Source organism: Drosophila elegans, unplaced genomic scaffold, assembly GCF_018152505.1.
Source record: "Drosophila elegans isolate 14027-0461.03 unplaced genomic scaffold, ASM1815250v1 contig_183, whole genome shotgun sequence".
Classification (NCBI taxonomy): domain Eukaryota; kingdom Metazoa; phylum Arthropoda; class Insecta; order Diptera; family Drosophilidae; genus Drosophila; species Drosophila elegans.
The window spans coordinates 8,692,534-8,711,655 of record NW_024545550.1 but is presented as its reverse complement, the minus strand read 5'-3'; the positions used below and the strand labels follow the sequence as shown (position 1 = coordinate 8,711,655).

Genomic DNA, 19,122 nt, shown 5'->3' with positions numbered 1-19,122 from the left:
CTTTTTTCTTTGGCGGGGGGCAGCCCTTGAAGACCGAAAAAGATACGACTGCTCCTCCATCTTGGCTGCAGTTTGGTGTGCTTCACAAGAAATCTTGTAGAGTCGTACTGGTGTACCCCCAACCAACGGCAAGCTGTCAGCCACTTGGCAGCGTGTTTGTTAACATATAGTATTTTGAAGGCGTGGGAGCCGCAATGCAGCCGAGGCTCAGGCCAAGAGACCCAGACTCTGGCCAAAAGCGATGGAGAGGGCAGAAGATGGGGGAAAACGTTTTCAACGTTTCTGCCTTTTGTCTGCGGCAAACGCCATTTTTCCCCTTGACTTCGTTTGCTCTTGGCCAGCGAACGAGCCTCAGACTCTAGTTTTCTAAGTCTGACTGTGCTGGCCATGTTATTTGTCAATGCATGACAATTTTATTGGCTTACTTTTTCCGCTTCGGCTTCACCCTTCCTGCAGCTTTGATGGACGTTTTGCGGTCTGCAGACACTTTAATTTGGGCATGGCCCAGGCCAATCGGCCATCCTGCGTGCACAGTCCTAGGGTTTCGGGCTGGGTCTCTCATTGGTTTTGGGTTTTAGGCTCTGTGCTTGGGTTCTGTGTGTTCGGGGCACGAAGTAAATCACATCACGACAAGGCAACAACCAGCGATCCAATCCGATCCAATACAATACGATCAGCAGCAGTTCCATTTCCATTTCCAGTTCCATTTCCATCGAAGCCGCTTTGCATGGGCTAATTACGTAGCTCGATTTGTGTTGCCGATATTTTCGGCGATTTGGCGTTAAGCGGCAAATCATGATCGACGGCGTGTTGGAAATATCAAGAAAAATCGCCAGAGAGAAAATTTAACCCGCTATGTTTACTGACAGCTTTTTTACGCTACATTGTACACTTTTAAGATATACTCATAAAACATTTTTAAGTTTTTAGATACTTATAATATCACAGAAAATAGTTTCACTTTTTTTTATTTATAAGGAATATTTTCTTTTTGTTTACTGACAGCTTTACATCAATGTTTCAGTTGGAAAATTCAGGGAAAATCGCCAAAAAAGAAGCTTTAACACGCTGCATTGTAAATTTTTCAAGATTTACTCATAAGTTATAATATCCAACAAAATTTTGTTGCTTTATTTTGTTTGCCAGGAACACATATTTATATGTTCATTATGCTTATTCATTAGCTATTGATCGATCTGTTATATAACTATATAACTACAAATTAGGTTCAGCAAGCAAACAATCCTTGGGTTATGTATAAATTCTTTACCAACTTTGTTTAGTTTTTTTAACCTTTAAGTAAGAAATATAATTTGTTTCCCCAAGAATAATTTATAATGGGTTCTTATTCCACGTGAGAGGAAGAAGACTTAAGTTTCTTTTAAAAACTTTATCCAACTTTTAATGGCTGTCTGTTTTAGAGGGTTAAGCGCTGCACAGATGACGTTGGCGGCTTCGATTGCCACAAACGCTCAAGGAAAGAAATCACACGGAATCGTGCCAGGTTTTCCGCGGTGCCCCCTCAAAAAAACACCCGCTTTTCCGAGCAACTCCCCCTACTTTATTTTTCACTTTCGGTTAGCTAACTAAGGCCAGAATTCTTTGGTTGGTCGCTTGGCGGGACTTGTTTTCTTCTATCCAACGTACTGGCCACATCTATCTATACATCCACATCCACAGCCACATCCACATCCACAATGTACAGCCACTGCCTGAGGTTGCAATTCAATTTGCCTTTGTGGCAGTTGCCGTCGCCATCGCCATTTGCCGTTTGCCGTTGAATTCTCGTGGCATGTATTTTGCATATTGACGCGCGGCATTTTGTAAGGCAACATTTCACATTGCAATTGGCATTCGACAGCCCGAGAGTCGCAGCCACGTTTCGTGCCAAGATAACCAACTACCACATAGCTCACCGCACAGGGAGCTCCTTTGGCAAATGTGGCAAATGAAAAATAAAAACTGAAAAATAAAAACAGAAAAATAAAAAATAACTCACGACATCTCGACAAGCCGCAGCTCATGAGTCATGCAAAGTCCCGCCACGAAACACGACCAAGTCAGTCCGCAAATCAACGCCAACACTACAACTATCTGGATATATATGCATGAGTATAGAGCTATAGATATGGCACTACTATATGCCACTCCAAAGGCAACAAATAATAACAATAGCAATAACAATAACAATAACAATAACCGCTTCTGACATTTTTATTGAGTGTCTGTTTGATGAGTTGTTCGCCACGACAGGTTTCGGTTTCAGTTTCGGTTTCAGCTTCGATTCTAGACTTAATTCCTAGAGCCCCCAGCTGCAAACGACCGAGATGGTCAGAGCGTGTTGATATAATCATAAGCCAGCTAGTACGATATGCATGGCATGACAGATCCCGAGGCGTCTTCTGTTCACTACATATGTCATAATCAGGGGTATTGACAAACTGGTCAATTGTCATATTGTTTTAAAAATACTAGCCTAAGAACTGCGTTGCAATAATTTTAATGTGTTTTATTTCATAGAATTATTCATTGTGCTCTTATCACCTACTAAATTATTCTTACTGAACCAATTGTATATCTTCTGTTCACTACAAATGTCACAATCAGGGGTATTGGCAAATTGGTCAGTTGTTACATTGTTTTAAAAATACTAGCCTATGTGACTAGTAAAAAAAATACAAAACACTTAACTAAATATTTATCTTCCGTTCATTACACAAGTCATAATTAGGGATATTGACAAGTTACTAAACTACTTTTATGCATTTTATGTTTTTTTTTTTAATCATAAACTGGCAGTTGTTTTCATTGGTCTCTTATAAAGACACGATAAATATAATACTTCATTATCTGTTTTCTTTGTATACTGCAAGTAAAATATAATACTTAGTTTGTAATAAAGTTTATTTTGTGTTATATATACATTTTCGTTTTAATAAACAAATTACAGAATACATGCAAATTGGGCTATCCTTATGGTACAACATTTTAATGATGTTTTTTCTGTTGCAGTACACAAATATAATGATTTATTTCTTATTAAGTTACCCAGAATTTGTGTTTACTTTGTTTAATCAAAATGGCACTAAGCATAAGGTTACAAAATACATGCAAATCGATAAGATTGGATTGGTTTTACCTCATAAATAAAACTGGGAAAGCGCATTTATTACTATCACAATAATTATACATCATGTAAATAACGAAAACTGCAGCTTGTCTTGTTAAACAACTTTTGGACGGGGCCCACCTACAATCGCCGGTTTGGGCTTGCAAATTGTCGATCTACTTATTTGACTGGGAGTTTTATTGGCGCACGGACCGAGTGGAGGGCAGTACGCGGCGATTCCCTCGAATCAATAACCATTCATCATTGGGATGGCCATGGGACACGGATCTGTGGATCTGGATCGGGGTGGGGATGGGGATGGGGATGGGGATCCACATGATCGGGATGCAGAACGCTGCAAATTTCTTCATTGGTCGCTAGCCGAAGCAAACCCAACCCTTTTGGGTGCCTTGAACGCCTCGTTTTTGATAGGACTTTTGATTTATTACAAATTGAAGTTGATTTTAATCGAGTGTTTGCCAAAGTCCGCACGCTCCCTCGATTCAGAGTGAATTCTGAACTGGACTGGACTGGGGCTGATTGATGAGTCGAGCAGCTGTCGAGCGCGTTTGAAATTTATGACAAAATATATGAGCCGCACTTTATCAGCTCGCGGTGATCGCGGCACGCTGCGAATATTAATTGGAGCTGGCTGACTGGCTGGCTGGATGTGTCCGTAGGAAAGTGTTTTCCATTTAAATTGAATCTGGGTTCTGGATTCTGCATACTGCATACTGGATACTGGATACTGGATTGTGGATACTGGAATCTGGAGCGGTCCGCCTTCGTTTGAGGGCATTGCATTATTTTATTATAATGTGATTATTTATGCTTCGGCCGAGACTGATGTTTGACACCCCAACGATGACGATCGCTGTGGTCGCATGCAACGAATTGATTTCAAAATTACAGTAATTTTCACAATTTTCTAATTATTTAATCGATTATTGATTTTTGATGTGCGCTAAGTGGCTCACTTAGTGCGTGAGAAATTGATGTGCGGAATCATTTTGTTGCGCCTTCGCCTGATCTCCATCTCCATCTCAATCTCCATTTTCATCTCCATTTTCATGAGGTGTTGATTTGCGAATATGCAGGTGGGAATTGGGAATTGGGAATTGTGTATTGGGGATTGGGAGTAAATGGAACCGGCGTGGGTGTAGCCAATGGAATGCCAAGAGGTCATCGCTGGCTAATGGCTCAATTGGTTCCGATCGAAAACAACAGTATCGAAAGCCCACGCAAAGCTAAAAAGCCAAAAAAAGATCAATCACTCTCTCTCTTTTCTGATTCACCCATCAGATATTTCCCCTCCAAAATGAGCCTACACCCAGAAAAAACATTTGCCTAAAAAGCCTAAACATTGCTATAAAGAGGCTTAAGGAGTTTGGGGAATTAGTTTTTGGTAATAAAGTATTAGAAAACACCTTTAAGTTGGCATAATGGCATAAAAAGTAAAAATAAATAATAAATAAGGCAACCTGTGATTTAAAGTTAAGGCAACAATGTCTTAAAAAAAAGAAAAAGGCATTTCCTAATGTAATTCATAAACTAAAATGAAGTTTTTTATAGGCATCAGATTTGTAAACATATATATCCTTAAAATATGGCTTTTTGAAGATTTCAAAAGGTACTAAAGGCATTTCAAAAGGTAATGTTTAAGCTAAAATGAAATTTGCCCAAATTTGAAATATTTGTTATAGTTTTAACTTTGGTAACGCAAGTTTCTAAAATCTTTAAAAAATCTTTTTTCCGGGTGTACGAAAATTGATGGCAATTGGAAGGAAAGTGAAATCCGACTCAAATTTGGCGCCAAGTGGCAATTGAGGTGGTCGGCCGACCAGTTCAAGAGCAATTTGAATGTCTTTCCCCTTTCGCTGCCACGGTCTATTGGTGTTACAAATTTTCGGTTCGTTTTGGGCTCGGCTGAGCCCGCAATTGAGGACTCGTTCCTGTCGTGCGTCCAGTTGCAGCTCCTTCTCCTTCTCCGCCTCCTCCTCCTAAAAAAAAAACCTCTTAAGATCGAATAAGATATAATGATAATGCTCTGACGACGATGACGATCGTAATGAGCTGCAATTGTTGCGCTTTGGAGTGTGCCACACGACCCCGCAGCTCCTTCTTGCAACTTGCAACTTGCAACTGGGAAACTCGAAACTGGGAACTTGGGACTCTGATTACACTTAAGTGGAGTGGCCAATGTGATTGGGATTCTGGCCGGGTTTTCTTTTGTTTTTTCTTTAGTTTCTTTTTTTTTTAGCTTTTTACCCCACAAAGTGGGCTGTGGGCTGTGGTGGCTGATCTTGAAGATCGCGGTGTTTACGGTGTTCAGGTTTCTGGTTTGTGTCGATTTGGCGCAATCATTTCATGGCTGACTTTTGCATACGCATCCAAAGTCGAGCCATGAAATTGCTGAAATTATTGCGGTACAAACTGTCACAGCGAAGCCATCAGCGAATCGAATCCAATCGGTTTTGTCTTGGTCTTTGACTCATTAGAATGTCAACGAAATTTCGCTGACAACGATTTAGTAAATTGCCTTGACTTGGTTCGGATTGTCGGCTTTATGCATATGGATATTGGACATTGGACATTGTATATTGGACATTGGTTTGCTATAATTACTCTTGCCATAGTCGTATTTGGACGACTGGCGGACAGGTGTCCCCGCTTTGTAAGATCTTGAATAATTCAGGCAGCTTGACATCGCATTGGCAGGGGATCTGCGACCTGGGGCCGCTTTTCCCGTGTCGCAACAGTGCGTATTCGTATTCGAATTCAATTTGCTTTAATTATTAAAACAATTGTGTGTTCTGCCATCTCATTCATATTGGCCATCTCTTCAGTTCAGCCGACGAGTATGGCACCCCTTCAAGGATTTCATAATACGGGGAAGTCATAAACTTGTTCAAATATTGACGCCCAATTATGGCAATTTGCATTGTCCAGTCCAGTCCAGTTCCGCTTTGCTTACGGATAATTTTCATAATAAAAGTCATGTGCAACGTGCTTCGATTCTGGGAAATACCAGGTATTGCCTTTAGTTTTGATTCTAGGAAAGTGCCTTCGTTTGATATTCAATTCCGCTTTAAGCCTCGCCGATATTATTAGCTTGAAAGGTTTTGGCTGTTAAAAGTAATGGCCAAATCGGGAAAAAAAAGTTAGAAAAGAAATGGTTTGATTAGGAAAGTCAAGGCAGCAAAATGGACACTGTGATGTTTAAAATCAGTAAACCTAAAACCTGTAAAATTTAATTAATATTCAGGCCATCCGCCAAGTTTAACCGACTTCCAGTTGAATTTAATGACAAGTACTTGTACTTGTAGTCCATAAAAGCGCATAGTTTAACCTGTGGTTACCTGTGATTATATTACGCGACATTTACCACAGTTGACAAATCGAACTACTATGCACAGTTAAACAATCCAAAATAATATACATCTAATCAATGTGCAGCCACATTCATTTCTTATATGCAATTCTAGGAATCCTATTAAATAAATAAAGTTTGACCATCAAATTAAGGGTGCTATTCATCGATCTAAGCAACTCTCCTAGTCCACACAAACATATACTTCGAATATAAATCACACTTACGCATACCGATTAGATCTATTTAGCATACAAAATAATTTACAGCACTTTTTTTATTGAACAAGTAACATTCTGCTCCACAGAGTGAAGTTAAAAATATTTTTCTCTCCGTAATGAAGTGTATCAAAGCATTCATACTTAAATATCAGTTAAGTATTTAATTTAATTATTAATATCATAAAAATCAAAAAGACGCAGTACATCGTCTTAGCCAAGACACACACCATGACTGCACTAAAAATTAGAGCGTAAATGTGCCTGCGCACAAAAGGCGCCATCTATTGTTGGAATATCCTTTTTATGAAAGGGGACACATTTCCTTTTCAAATTTTTTACAAGTTATTTTGTGATGTTAAACAATGTTTAAAAAATATAAAACATATGTATTAAAAATATACATTTCAGTTTTAATGAAACTCTGCTACCTGCAAGTTTAATAAGAATTCGAGCACCTCAATTGCCTGTCAATTTGCCAACTTGCGACACTTTATGCGGCTAATAAATTAATTATGCGCTTTAATTGATGCCCGACAGCGGCGACAAAGGCGGCAAGAGTGGCAGAAGCGGCAAAAGCGCGACGACTCTGGGTTTTGGCGTGTGAACAAATTAGCTGGTCAGTCAGTCGGCCACCTGATGGAGTCCACTCCGCCGAAGCGACTTGAATTTAGTCAGGTGTTGGGGCAAAAACAAAGTCATTAGTCGCCGTACTGGGCGAGATGGGGCTGCTCCTCCGGCATGCAATCCCAGTTCTTTCAGCCGCCGAACTATGTGACATTTTTCAAATGCTGCCGCCGGAGGAACAAAGAAAAGAGTACGGAGTACGGTTACAGCCGGCCTTGTGCGTTTCCCCATTTCTTCATTTCCTCGCCGCACGAAACGTGCCGCAATGTCGACGCATCAGCGTTGGAGTCAATTGCAGTGGCAATCTAAGTTGCAACTACACTCACAAAAAAGGAAATTGCAATTAAGAAATTCGGCATAGCAATGACATCCTTCTAAGTCCAAGACAAAGATTGGCAAGTCATTTAGGTAAATTAATAACTTTTGTTTTGGAACTTTATTAAATAAAATCAAATGGAATTCAGATACGTTGAGCTTTCTTACTTTCACATTTTTGAAAAAACATATTCATATTTTAACAATACATAAAAACCCGAAAATTTATATACTGTTGGATGAAATTATTTAAAATTCACATATCCCCCAGATTTTATAAATATGTTTTCCATATCAAACCAAACTAATTTTTACCTCTGCAATTGAAAATTATGGCATAGGAAGAAAGCATTTTTCTCAATTAAAGAAAAAGATTGGCAACCTATTTAACTTTAAGTAGAACTTTGAACTTCAGTGGATTGAATATAACAAAATTAACTATACAATATTTACCTACATTGAATTTTCTAAAACCCGTTCAAATGTTTAATTGTTGCTTTTTGTTTCCCGTTTATGAGGTTGAAATATGTATGGTCAAAATTTTAAATACAACTTTATTAATGAAGTAATATCAATTAATAAATGCTGAAATCTCGGGTTTTTCGTTCTGGCCTTTTATAATAAGGTAAGTATCATATATCTAAATGTGAGCTGTTTTGATAAACTCGTGTAACTTTTTATGTTTGAAGCTTGTGTGTTTTTTTTCTAGTCGTTGCAAGTCGGCAGTGGGCCGTCAATGGTGTCACAATGCCGGCTGAAAGCCAATCCGCGTCCCGGCGATTCTACGATCGAGATGATCGGCCGTGTTCTGGCGGCTAGGAGTACCGCATGTACTCACGCCTGTCGAAAGCTATTTAGCCAGCATTCATTCAAAGCTGGCCTCCAGCTGTATTGGATCCTCGAGGCGCGGCCAGTCATTCACGAACTGATGTGGAGTGGAGTGGAGTGGACTGGATTGCCGGGGAACCTGTATCTTGTGTTTTGTATTTTGTATCTTGTATCCTCACCAGCTGCCGCTCAACTTCAAATCCCAATCAAACGTCGCTGTCGAGGGGAATGGTGAGAATTTCCTTTGTGCCCGCCGGACGGCGTTTTGTTAACAACAAACAAGTGGAATGCAAACTTTCAGTTGCAGCAAAGGAAAACAGAGGTGGGGGGAAATGAAATAAAATAATTTCGGGCCAGTCAGGCGAGCCGATGAAGTCGGGCTAGCCACGTTGACATCTCATCTCTGGACTTTGGCGGCAGCACTTCAAAGTGCACAACTGCGAATGCGAATGCGAACGCGGACGATTCCCGCTTGGCGTTTCTCTTGTGCCGCGGCACGATAAGAATTTCTCGTGCCTCCGCGGTTTGTTAGCGGGTTCCTCAGTTGCCCAGTTCTTGGTTCTCAGTTCTCAGTTCCCAGTTCGTGGTTCTCAGTTCCTGGCCAGTTATTCGGCCTGACGAACTGCCGAACAAGCTGCCAAGAGTTTTCCTCGTGGGTTTATTAACCTTTTTGGCGACAAACTAACACATTGGGCCACCAGATTCCGGGCTCTAGGGTCCACTGCCCATCGGCCAACTGCAACTGGGGGTCTGGACTCTGACCGAGTTCCACTTTTTATACCATTGCCAGTGGTCATTATAATTTCAGTGAAAGGCTTGCAACCTTTATTTTGAAGGCGACATTTCCGCCAAGTCCGCCTGTCTGTTCGACATGACATTAAAATCGGACAACAATATGATATAGCTGTCATAGAAACGATCTAAAAAAGATACACTTTAAAAACAAAATATACAGAACATTTAATTTTTGTGATAACTGCAAGGGTATATGCCTGCCTGCCTTCTTGTTATCTTTTATCTTTTTCGGCCTCCGCAATTAGACACAATGGCTGCGCTTATCCACTAAGCCCGCTTTCCTATCGCAGCGGATATGTTTAGGAGCTATTTGAATATTATTAGTGGCAGATAATTATAGGCACGCACTCCCACACACAGAAACACACATAAAAACACACGCAGTGGGTCAGGCGATGCGAAACGCAAGTGCACGCAGGCATTCGGCGGCAGATGAGAGGGAAAAAGGAGACACAATGACATGGAAATGAAAAAATAGGTCGCTCCTTGGGACTGGACCTTTGTTTATCCGCCGCCAGGCACAGTGGTCACAGGGCAGATAAAATCTATTTAGAACAGGGCAGAGATGCCTACTTAAGATTGCATTGGATTGCATTTAACAAATTGCTTGATCGCTTGATTGGATTTTAAAGGAGGAGGTTTCATTGACACGAACATTTCTTTCATTTCTTTTGTCTTACTCAACCATTTTTATTTTCGTACTGCAAAAATATATTCCTATTATGGTCAATTATAAATACAGTTGGATTTTTAGTTCGACTTTCAGGATAACAATCAAACATTAAAGCAACTAAGAAATATGTGCGATTATTCCACGTGCGTTTTTAAATAATTTTAATTTTTCCTGATTTATATTATTATATAGCTAAAGACAGTTACTTAGTTACTTACTATTTGTGTTCAAAGGCAGGAGTGACTTACCATAGTCTTAAGTCTTAAAAAGTTATGTTTATTTTGAAATGCCCTTGAATTCCCACGATCTACAGTCACTGTGCCCTGCTGCTGCGGGAGTTTTCTGTTTTCGAATATTTTTGTGTTTCTGTTTTTGGTCTATGGAAACCTACACTCACGCAGGTAATTATAATAATTATCTGGACGGATGCATGAATGAGCAGGGCAGGGGCAGCGGCAGGGGTGGGGGCAGGTCCTGCGGGTCGTCCATCTTGTGCTCTGTGCTCGAGCGTCCAGCTCAACCAGCCGGCCTTCGGGGGGCGTGGCCATGTATGCAGCAACCGCCAGGGCAGCTACAGCTACAACTACAAAGAGGCAGCCAAATGTGACTTCGCAACTGACACTAATTATACGGAGGCGGTGGCAACGTCGGTGGCAGCCGAATTCCTGCTCATCCTGGCGCGCATCCTTGTCGTCCTTGTCCGCTCATCCGGTAGGAGGCAACCTGTGCCGCCGACTAATTGCACCTCCATCCCTATACCCACCTCCACCTCCACCTCCACATCCACCTCCGCCTCCGTAGGATACATCCTTTATCCTTTAAAGTCGCACCGTCTAAGCGAGCAACTTGAAAATCAGCCAGAAATCATCCTGCCTCGCTGCGCACGTGCTGCAGATTACACGTTTCAATGACTTTTGGCGGCAGCGGAATGTATAAAAGGAATTACAAATGTCTTGCCGCCAGAAACTGAACTGAACTTCAAATGCCCGCCGACTGCTGTTTCAATTTGTTGCCCATTGTTGGTAGTTGGTCGCTTAATTAAGTTGACGCCGCAATCAAATCAAATAAAAGTCAAAATCGCACGCATATGCCTGAGTGCGAGGAGAGCGGCGATATGGCAGCCACCCCAGGAGCAAGCGGGATGGCAGGCGTTGCCCAAGGACCTTTGGCATATGCTCCTGCTGATTCCTTTTTTTTCGCTCGATGATGCTGCCCTTGTGTCCCTGCAATCAACAATTGCTCGTCAGTGGAAACGAGGAGGCGGTGGGTGGATGGGCGGATGGGCGGATGGGTGGTGTATTGGTGGGTGGCGACTTGGGGGAGGTGGGCGCACGCGTGTGGTCTGCTAATTCGCTTTAAAGCTTTTCAGGGTCGCTGGCTGGATGTCTTTGTTGACACACACACACACACACACACACAGCATCATCAATGACATCGTTAAGTAATTCATTCAATTGATTCGCTCACTAGCACTTTGTGCCAGCTATGTTTTCGCAATAATGATTATATTGTTCAAGGCAGATGGATTTCAGATATGTTCCTCCGCTCGAGAAAAATCACATTGTTATTAGGGACATAATCCTCAAATCATATGGTAGTGTTTAGTGGTGAAACGATAGAATTGATATTCTCACGGAGAATAGATGTTTGATTAAAATTAAACAATTTTGTAGTATATCAACATTATTTTCAAGAATTCATCAGCGAGGCTTAAATGGATGATAGTTAGTTTTGCAACCCGTTTTTCGCCATTTGCATTAAATTGGAAAGAAATTACTTTTTGAGACTTAAGATTTGTGCAACCGTTCCGTTTTTAAATTACAAATTGTTTGGAAATACCATTGCAGTCAAGGAATTGGTCCGTAATTTTATAAATCCATAATTTAATAATATAAGCAAAATTCGAAAACAACCAAATTTATCAAATTTCACTCTTATGGCTGCGATTGGGCGTCCAATCGGCTATGTCTTTTAAAAATGAACATAAAACACACCCAAATATATGATTTTTAAAGTTTCAACAATATTTTAATTCACTGCGAGAAAAATCGGCATATAACCACAGATGTATACCAGCTTTGGCATATAATCAACATATTTTGATCAAATATCTAGGGATAGGTTCAAAGCACTATAAAAACATAGTTCAAGGCAAAAAAACAGCTATTTATTTATTTGTTTACCCAGCTTTTGAACTTCATATGCTTACACATAAAATGACACGATTGCGAAGATGAGCTCGCAAACGGTATGGAAACGAAAGCCCAATAAAAATGTTGTCATTGAAACTAAATTATTGCGACATGAATTTGAAACGTCTGGGTGTGTAAAATTTTTCAATAAGTTAAGCAATTATTTAATACCACGACAGTATAAAAATAAAACTTTTGTGTTTTTCAAATAGACTAAAGTTTTAGACTCTTTGGTATAGAAATAGGTTTTAAATTATTAAGTATTCAAGAAAACGTACAGACAGTTGTTGTAGTAGTTTCTTTTCAACACACACTTATTAAAACAAACTTTCTGTTCTTGGGGTTTACGACCTTCTGGCCAATTTTATAATACCCTCTGCAATAAGCTCAACTTCTGACTCCTCTAGCCCATTATTCCCATACCTTGCAGCTTTTCCCAACGGCTGGCACCTCTCGAAATACGATCGCTAATCATCGCATTTGGCCTAGCATGATAACCAAATTTACAAATTAGAGAGCCCAGTGAATTGTGCACTACGAATCGAACATGTACATAAATGCAAAAAATATTGGACATATGGGCCGGGACACACACACACACACACTCACACACACCCGATACGGGCTCCACCTCCAAGCCAAATGCTAATTTGAGTGCTCCACATTTTCTGAGGAGGGTGGTGGTCGAAATTTGGATTTGTAATTGGAATCAACGGACGGGTGATTGGATGATGGACCATCCAACAGGACTCCAAAAGGGTTCGCCCGGGTTTCTGGTGATTGTGGATGGTTGAAATGGTTGAAATGGTTGGATGGCTGGGATGGATGGGCCTATAAGTAGGCTAGCATTGCCATTGATTTTAAAGGATCTCGCTGCACCCGAATCCATGCAAATTGGATAGATGTATGGGATGTAAAGGGTGGTGCTGGAGGAGGAGGAGGAGTTACTGATGGAATCGGACAAACGGATGCGTAATGTCGCCACTGTAAATGAATGAGTCGAACTCTACTCCATGTGTGCGTGCATTGAATGTGGCTTGTTTTACACTCGAACGCATTTGAATACGTTGCTAATGGGATTTTGATGATGACAATGTTGCCCTCGTCTGTCGGTGGAAATCCCCTCCGACTTCGACTTCGACTTCGGTTTTCTGTTTTCTGTTCTCTGTCGAAATGTCGCTTCAAAAAAGGAGTCGTCCCATCCTTTGGGATCGCCATGCAGAAACTTTAACCGCACTGGAGTGCCTCAACTTGTTCTTAAACAGTTTGAATGGCCGACCCGACCGGCATTATGTCGCTCTAATGCGTACAAGTACATAATAGCAAGTACACGCACACACTCATAGCCAGCCCATCCAATTACCACCCCGCAACGTGGCTTTCGACCCCGGGCCGGATGACGACAGCAGTCCAACAACACGGCCACGTCAAGCAGCGGCAACATAATGTGCCATTCACTTCCGTTCCGGCCGAGGTCCCCAAAGAACGGCAAAAGATTCGACGGGCCACCTCCACTCCGTCACTGCTCCTCCTTCCCTGCAAAAGGGTCCTTTTTTGCCAGGACACCTACACAGGCGCAGAGACAGCCGGACTACATAAGCAAACGCCTGTTCCTGTCAACCGCTCACCAGTGTTGCCAGGTTTTAGGCTTCCTTATAAGCCAGATTTTGGATAAAAAATTATATGCAATTGCTATGCTATATCCAATTGAAAAAAACATGTGTACACAATAAATATAAGTTTAAGTCAAAAATTATGAATATGATCAACGAAATTGTATTTTTTATTTAAAACAATTATATTTGTTGGCTTTTAACAAATTTAAATTACATAAATAAAGAAAGAAAAATCATATATTATTTTAAAATGTTCATAATTTTGGAAATATAACTCGTCTCTTGTACGTTGTGTGTTGTCTTTCATTTGGATATAGTTTTTATCTTTTATAAAATAAGTATGCATTTTACTAGCATTTGGTAACAGAAGGAAATACTAATTTTCCAATAAACCTTTCTATAATTTTAATTACTATATACAAGCTGTTCAAATTTTATCTTCCACTTCTCTTACATATTTTAAGATGTTAATAATAACAAAACGGAAGGTATATAAATAAAACACTTACAAAAGCGGCTCATTTATAATAAACACAAGAGCTAAGATATGGTAGGATTAAAGGCACTATCGTTGCTCTCTGTTGAATGTGCTTATTTATGTTAAACTCATTAACATATTATCAAATTCACTTTCATATCTATCGCTGGAAAACTGCTAGATTTATGGTGGGTTTATATTGTAGCTATTAAATTTTAAAACATGCTAAATTTGGACCGAAGTAGGCTAAAACGGCAACACTGCTGCTAAATGTTCCCTCTCCCGGAAAACCGCTCCTGCTTCCATCGCCACCACATTTGCGGTTACGTTTTCATGGCATTGCGCGCCATTGCCACACAGACACTTACACACAGACACACACGAACACACACACCGGTGCAGGAGTTACAGGAGCCACACTCTGACCCCTGACCTCCCACTCCCACTTCGACTACCGCCGCTGTTTACTTTTTACAGGTTGCGGCTGCGGTTGCTCGCTGCGCGGTGGTTGGTTTTCCCTCCAAGGGTTAGCCCTGTACAGTGGACACCCCTCCCCACGGCACGGCTTGCCATGTTTTAGTTTGCCTTTTGCCAATGCAAGTTGGACAATTTGGGCGTGTCGTTCAAATACCGCAGGCCGTGGGTGGCCCAACTCCAATCCCAATCCCATTCCCATTTCCATTCTGAATATCCCAGTTCCAGACGGACAACTCACGCAAGCCCAAAAGATCCCAAACTGAGGGAACTTGGCAGCAGTGCTGGCCCTCACCAAACCAGTAAAATCTAGTAAGTGTATATCTTTATTCAACTGTAAACACCATTTGTAAGCCTTCAGAAACAAGGACTTTTTAAAATATATTGATTATTTCTTATTATTTCGCCAACGGTAAGAGTAACCGTGGCAACTTATAAATATCCTATCATAACAACTTATAATTATACAACTAATTATCACTTCGAGTTAAAAAATAAACAAAAATCAATACATGTATATTATATTTATTTTTACCAAAGTCCAAAGCTAAAGATTATTTGATTCTTAAATAAGGACGCTCAGACTTTGTCTTATAATCTTTATATTTGACTACTTTTCACTCTTAAAACCATTAATGTCTTATCGTTTTCTGACTACAATAGACTTTATTAAGTGAACTTAGTTTCGACTAGTTTTTCTTTTATAAAAATAGTTTATAAGTTAAGTACAAATATAACCTTAAGCAAAATTCGAATAGTGAGTAAAGGAGTTGGATCGACTATAACTGGTAATACTTCCCTCCCCAAATCGCCTTGCTTAAAGCCAAGTTCTCATCGCTGATCGAACTCCAGACGTTTGCATAGTCCTTTGTTGAGTTGTATGAGTGTCCTTTGGCCCGGGACAACTTTATTGGGCCACCCACGACGCCCCACCGGCCATTAGCAACCACTACTGCTACTGCTACGGCTACAACAACAACTCAAGAACCACCCTTTCGGCAACTTATAGTATTCGAACCGTATTCGAACCGTATTCGAACCCTCGAATCGGGGACCCACCCCTCTGGGCACACAATATGGCTTATTATTGGCTTTCAGTGTTGGCACGTTCGATTATTTGTGTCTTAATTAGCGTTTGTTGAGATTTGTTGTGGATGTAATAAACTAATAAGCAACCTGGCTGCAACTTAATTGCAATTCAATTGTCGATATGCCGCGGCAGGCAAAAGTTCTGTACAATCTTTTATTGGTTCTGGCCGGCAGTTGGAGAAACCACTGCCAGCCAGAACACAATGCTAATTGGCCGGCATGAGCGAACGAGTTTAATAATAATAATTTGGTTAGCTGATTAGCCGTCGAACTTGGCTCGTTTCCACCTATTCAGGCCTTGGCTAATTCGTGTATTTGTGGCTGTCAATCTGTCGATGGATGTGGTTTTGGGATGGGAACGCTTTTCGGCTGCCAATCGATGCACAATTAGCACTTTATTATTTTTGGAGCACTATTGATAAGGTGAGGGGACTGGAACTACTTACCACAAATTGAATTGAGTGACACACACACAGAGCTATTGACCCCGGCACTTCGATTTCCGGCCTTCAGTGAATGGGATGTATTAATTTCGATCGCATTAAGTGCTCAATCAAACGGTAGCTCATTAATGGCAAGAAATGCATTAGAAATTGCGCCAATCACCCATTGATTGTCATCGCTTGCGGTGCACCACCGTTATGGAAATCACTCGATACCACATTAGACCATATTAATTGCAATTTTATCTTAAACGCATGCGGGTCACCTCGCAATTACACAAATGAGCCCGATCCGCTCGATCCAACCGTTCGTTTGTCACCAGATCGTTGACCAGCAGTCAACGCGGCAGCACGTGTTAAGTGGCGCTTTAACTGCACTTAATCAAGCTGGAATTAGATGCAATCAGCGCTGGACGGGATATGAAAGCTTCCCTGGCTGACCCGTGCCACCATGGTGGCCAGTGGTCAGCTTCCTTCCGCTGCAGGTACAGGACAGAAACCTTCCTTCTCCAGAACCCAGAAGCAATCAATGCAAATCAAGGCGCAATCGCTTTGGAGTTAGCGCGCGACAGCAAAGTCAACAATCGGAAGTGGCCACTCATCGATCGGCCCTTTGCCGTTGTCCAAGGCACAGTGGTTTGAGACTAAAATACCATTTGAAGGTATGAAGGTAATCATCGAGTATTTTCTTAAATTGTAAGTCAACATTTGAACTTCCTTAAGAGGTTCGCCTTTTCAAAGTTCTGGCCTTAAATGAACTGGTTTGGGTCAAATTGAATAAACTGCTAGCCAAAAGGTATAACATACCAAATCGTACAGTTTTAAGGGAGAACTGTAATCCTAGAGAAGCTTAATTTTAAATACTTTTTATTTTGTATTTATAATTTAAGGTTTATGGTTATCCATAAAAAACAGATCTCCCACATTTTCCCCAAGTCCCCAAGCACTGTGCAGTACCTACCAATTTACATAGCTGATATCTTCATATTCGCCCATCGAACATCGCCCAACGCCCATCCGGTTTGGGCCGGGCCAAGGGCTTCCTGATGCACCAGCACTTGGCTTTAACGATTTTTAATTAATATTTTAACTAACTATTAATAGCTGCGGCATCCGGGCTTTGGACTGCTCTCTCTTCACTGTTCACTTCTTCATGGCGCTGACGATGAAGCTGCGCACTCGATGGACGCTGGTGTAGACGCCGGGATACTTGTTGGCACAGCCCAGTCCCCAGGACACGACGCCGCAGAGCTGGTTGTTGAAGATGGCCCCGCCACCGGAGTCGCCGGAGCAGCTGTCCCTGCCACCGGAACGGGCGCAGAAGCTGGATCCCGTGAGGGTGTCCCTGTATTGGTAGGCCCGCTGGCACACCTTCTTCTGAAGCAACTGGATGCGTACGGTGCGCAGCTGATTCGAGGGATTGGAGTTGCCGTAGCGAGTGGTGCCCCAGCCGGAGACGCGCATGTAGTCACCTGCCCGCCACTCCACCTGGCACAGGGATATGGTGGTGATGCCACTGCCCGTCAGCGAACTCTGCAGCCGGATGACACCCACATCCCAGTTGAGGCTGGAGCTACTAAAGCTCTTCGGCATGAAGTACTTGGCCACGCGCCTCACTACGCCCGTCTGGCTGAGCTGGCTCACTCCGCCCTGGACAGTTATGCGTCCCGCCTGGTATCCATTGAGACAATGGGCCGCCGTGACCACATGTCGACTGCTCACCAATGTACCGCCGCAGTAGAAGGTGCCGTCGTAGCGGAGGTTCACCACAAAACCACCCACTGCGGACAGGGTGGTGGCTGTGCCACCCACAATTCTTGGCTGGATTTGTCCATTTGTTGGACACAGCAGGATCAGCAGGAGCAGCTGGAGAAGCAACCAAAGCCGCCGCATATTGGAGACAACTAAGTCGATCCGAGGTTGGCTTTGCCGTTTTTATCACTGAAGTACCAGTATCATCTGACAAGGAGTTTCAGCTGTGCAAACAAAATATATTTTATATGAAAGACTTTCACGGTCAATTCACATGACGCAGATTATCAAGGAAATAAAGACTGGGACTGGGTCAAATATGGGGAGACATGTGGATGATGCCCTTGGGTGGTTCACAAAAACATCTATTTTACATTGAGTTTAAGTAGATTAGGTATACTGAAAGAAAAACAACAGTATTTAGGTGTCATACCAAGTAAGAAAGGGGTCAAAAGTACGGTAATTTGTTTAATTCAAGTACGAATTATTCAATCCCGAAGTTCTACAGGATTTAAGTGAAACATATCGTTAAATATTATTATAAAATAGGATCTGTACTTAAAAATGTTAACAATATTCGGCCGATTTTCAAGTAGGTTCGAACTAAAATTATTCGTACTACTTTTTTCTGGGTGTAGAGCGGGCCATAAACAATGCAGTAATAAAGGGAACAATTAGATTATAAATATATTTATAGATGTGGGTTATTTTAGAGAAGTACAGGTGATAGTAATTCTCAAAGATTGAAAGTAAGAAAATAAGCAAACTTATTGACATCATTGTCAAGAACTTATCTTAGAAATTCCTTTAAAAGTTGCAAAAATTTTAATGCTGGGAAACTTAATTAAGTTGTTTTATTTATCCAGAGGAAGATGAAAGTTTAGTAATATATTGTGATCTAAAGACACGGAACTTCACTAAGAAATACGCTAATTAAGCTATTCAATTAAATAAAGCTACAAAATTTTAAATGAGAATTGGTTTCACTTAAGGAGTAAATGGTATTGATTTCTTCTATGAAAATATATTCATGAAAAAGGACTAAACGCTCAGTGAGTTTCAATCTAACCTGTCGGAGCTTTTTATCTTCCATCGGCACCTCCAAAGCCATACAAAACCCGAACGTGAGCCTTCTTCATCTTG

General features: G+C 41.3%; 1 protein-coding gene and 1 long non-coding RNA gene across 2 annotated transcripts; both read right to left on the bottom strand.

Annotated features, from left to right (window-relative positions):
* Positions 1-1,538: 1,538 nt before the first annotated feature.
* On the bottom strand, positions 1,539-2,069 carry LOC108144293. The gene is made up of 2 exons (XR_001774353.1): positions 2,000-2,069; positions 1,539-1,930 (listed from the first exon to the last, which is right to left on the bottom strand). It is a non-coding gene; the product is annotated as an uncharacterized LOC108144293 (long non-coding RNA).
* A 15,301-nt stretch (positions 2,070-17,370) lies between these two features.
* On the bottom strand, positions 17,371-18,120 carry LOC108144119 (seminase). Its single transcript, XM_017268762.1, has one exon. It carries the CDS (start codon positions 18,118-18,120, stop codon positions 17,371-17,373), a length of 750 nt encoding a protein of 249 aa, XP_017124251.1.
* Between the last annotated feature and the right edge of the window lie 1,002 nt (positions 18,121-19,122).

Coding starts and splice junctions, on each gene's coding strand:
- LOC108144119 (XM_017268762.1), bottom strand. CDS start 18,120: ATGCGGCGGCTTTGGTTGCTTCTCCAGCTGCTCCTGCTGATCCTGCTG.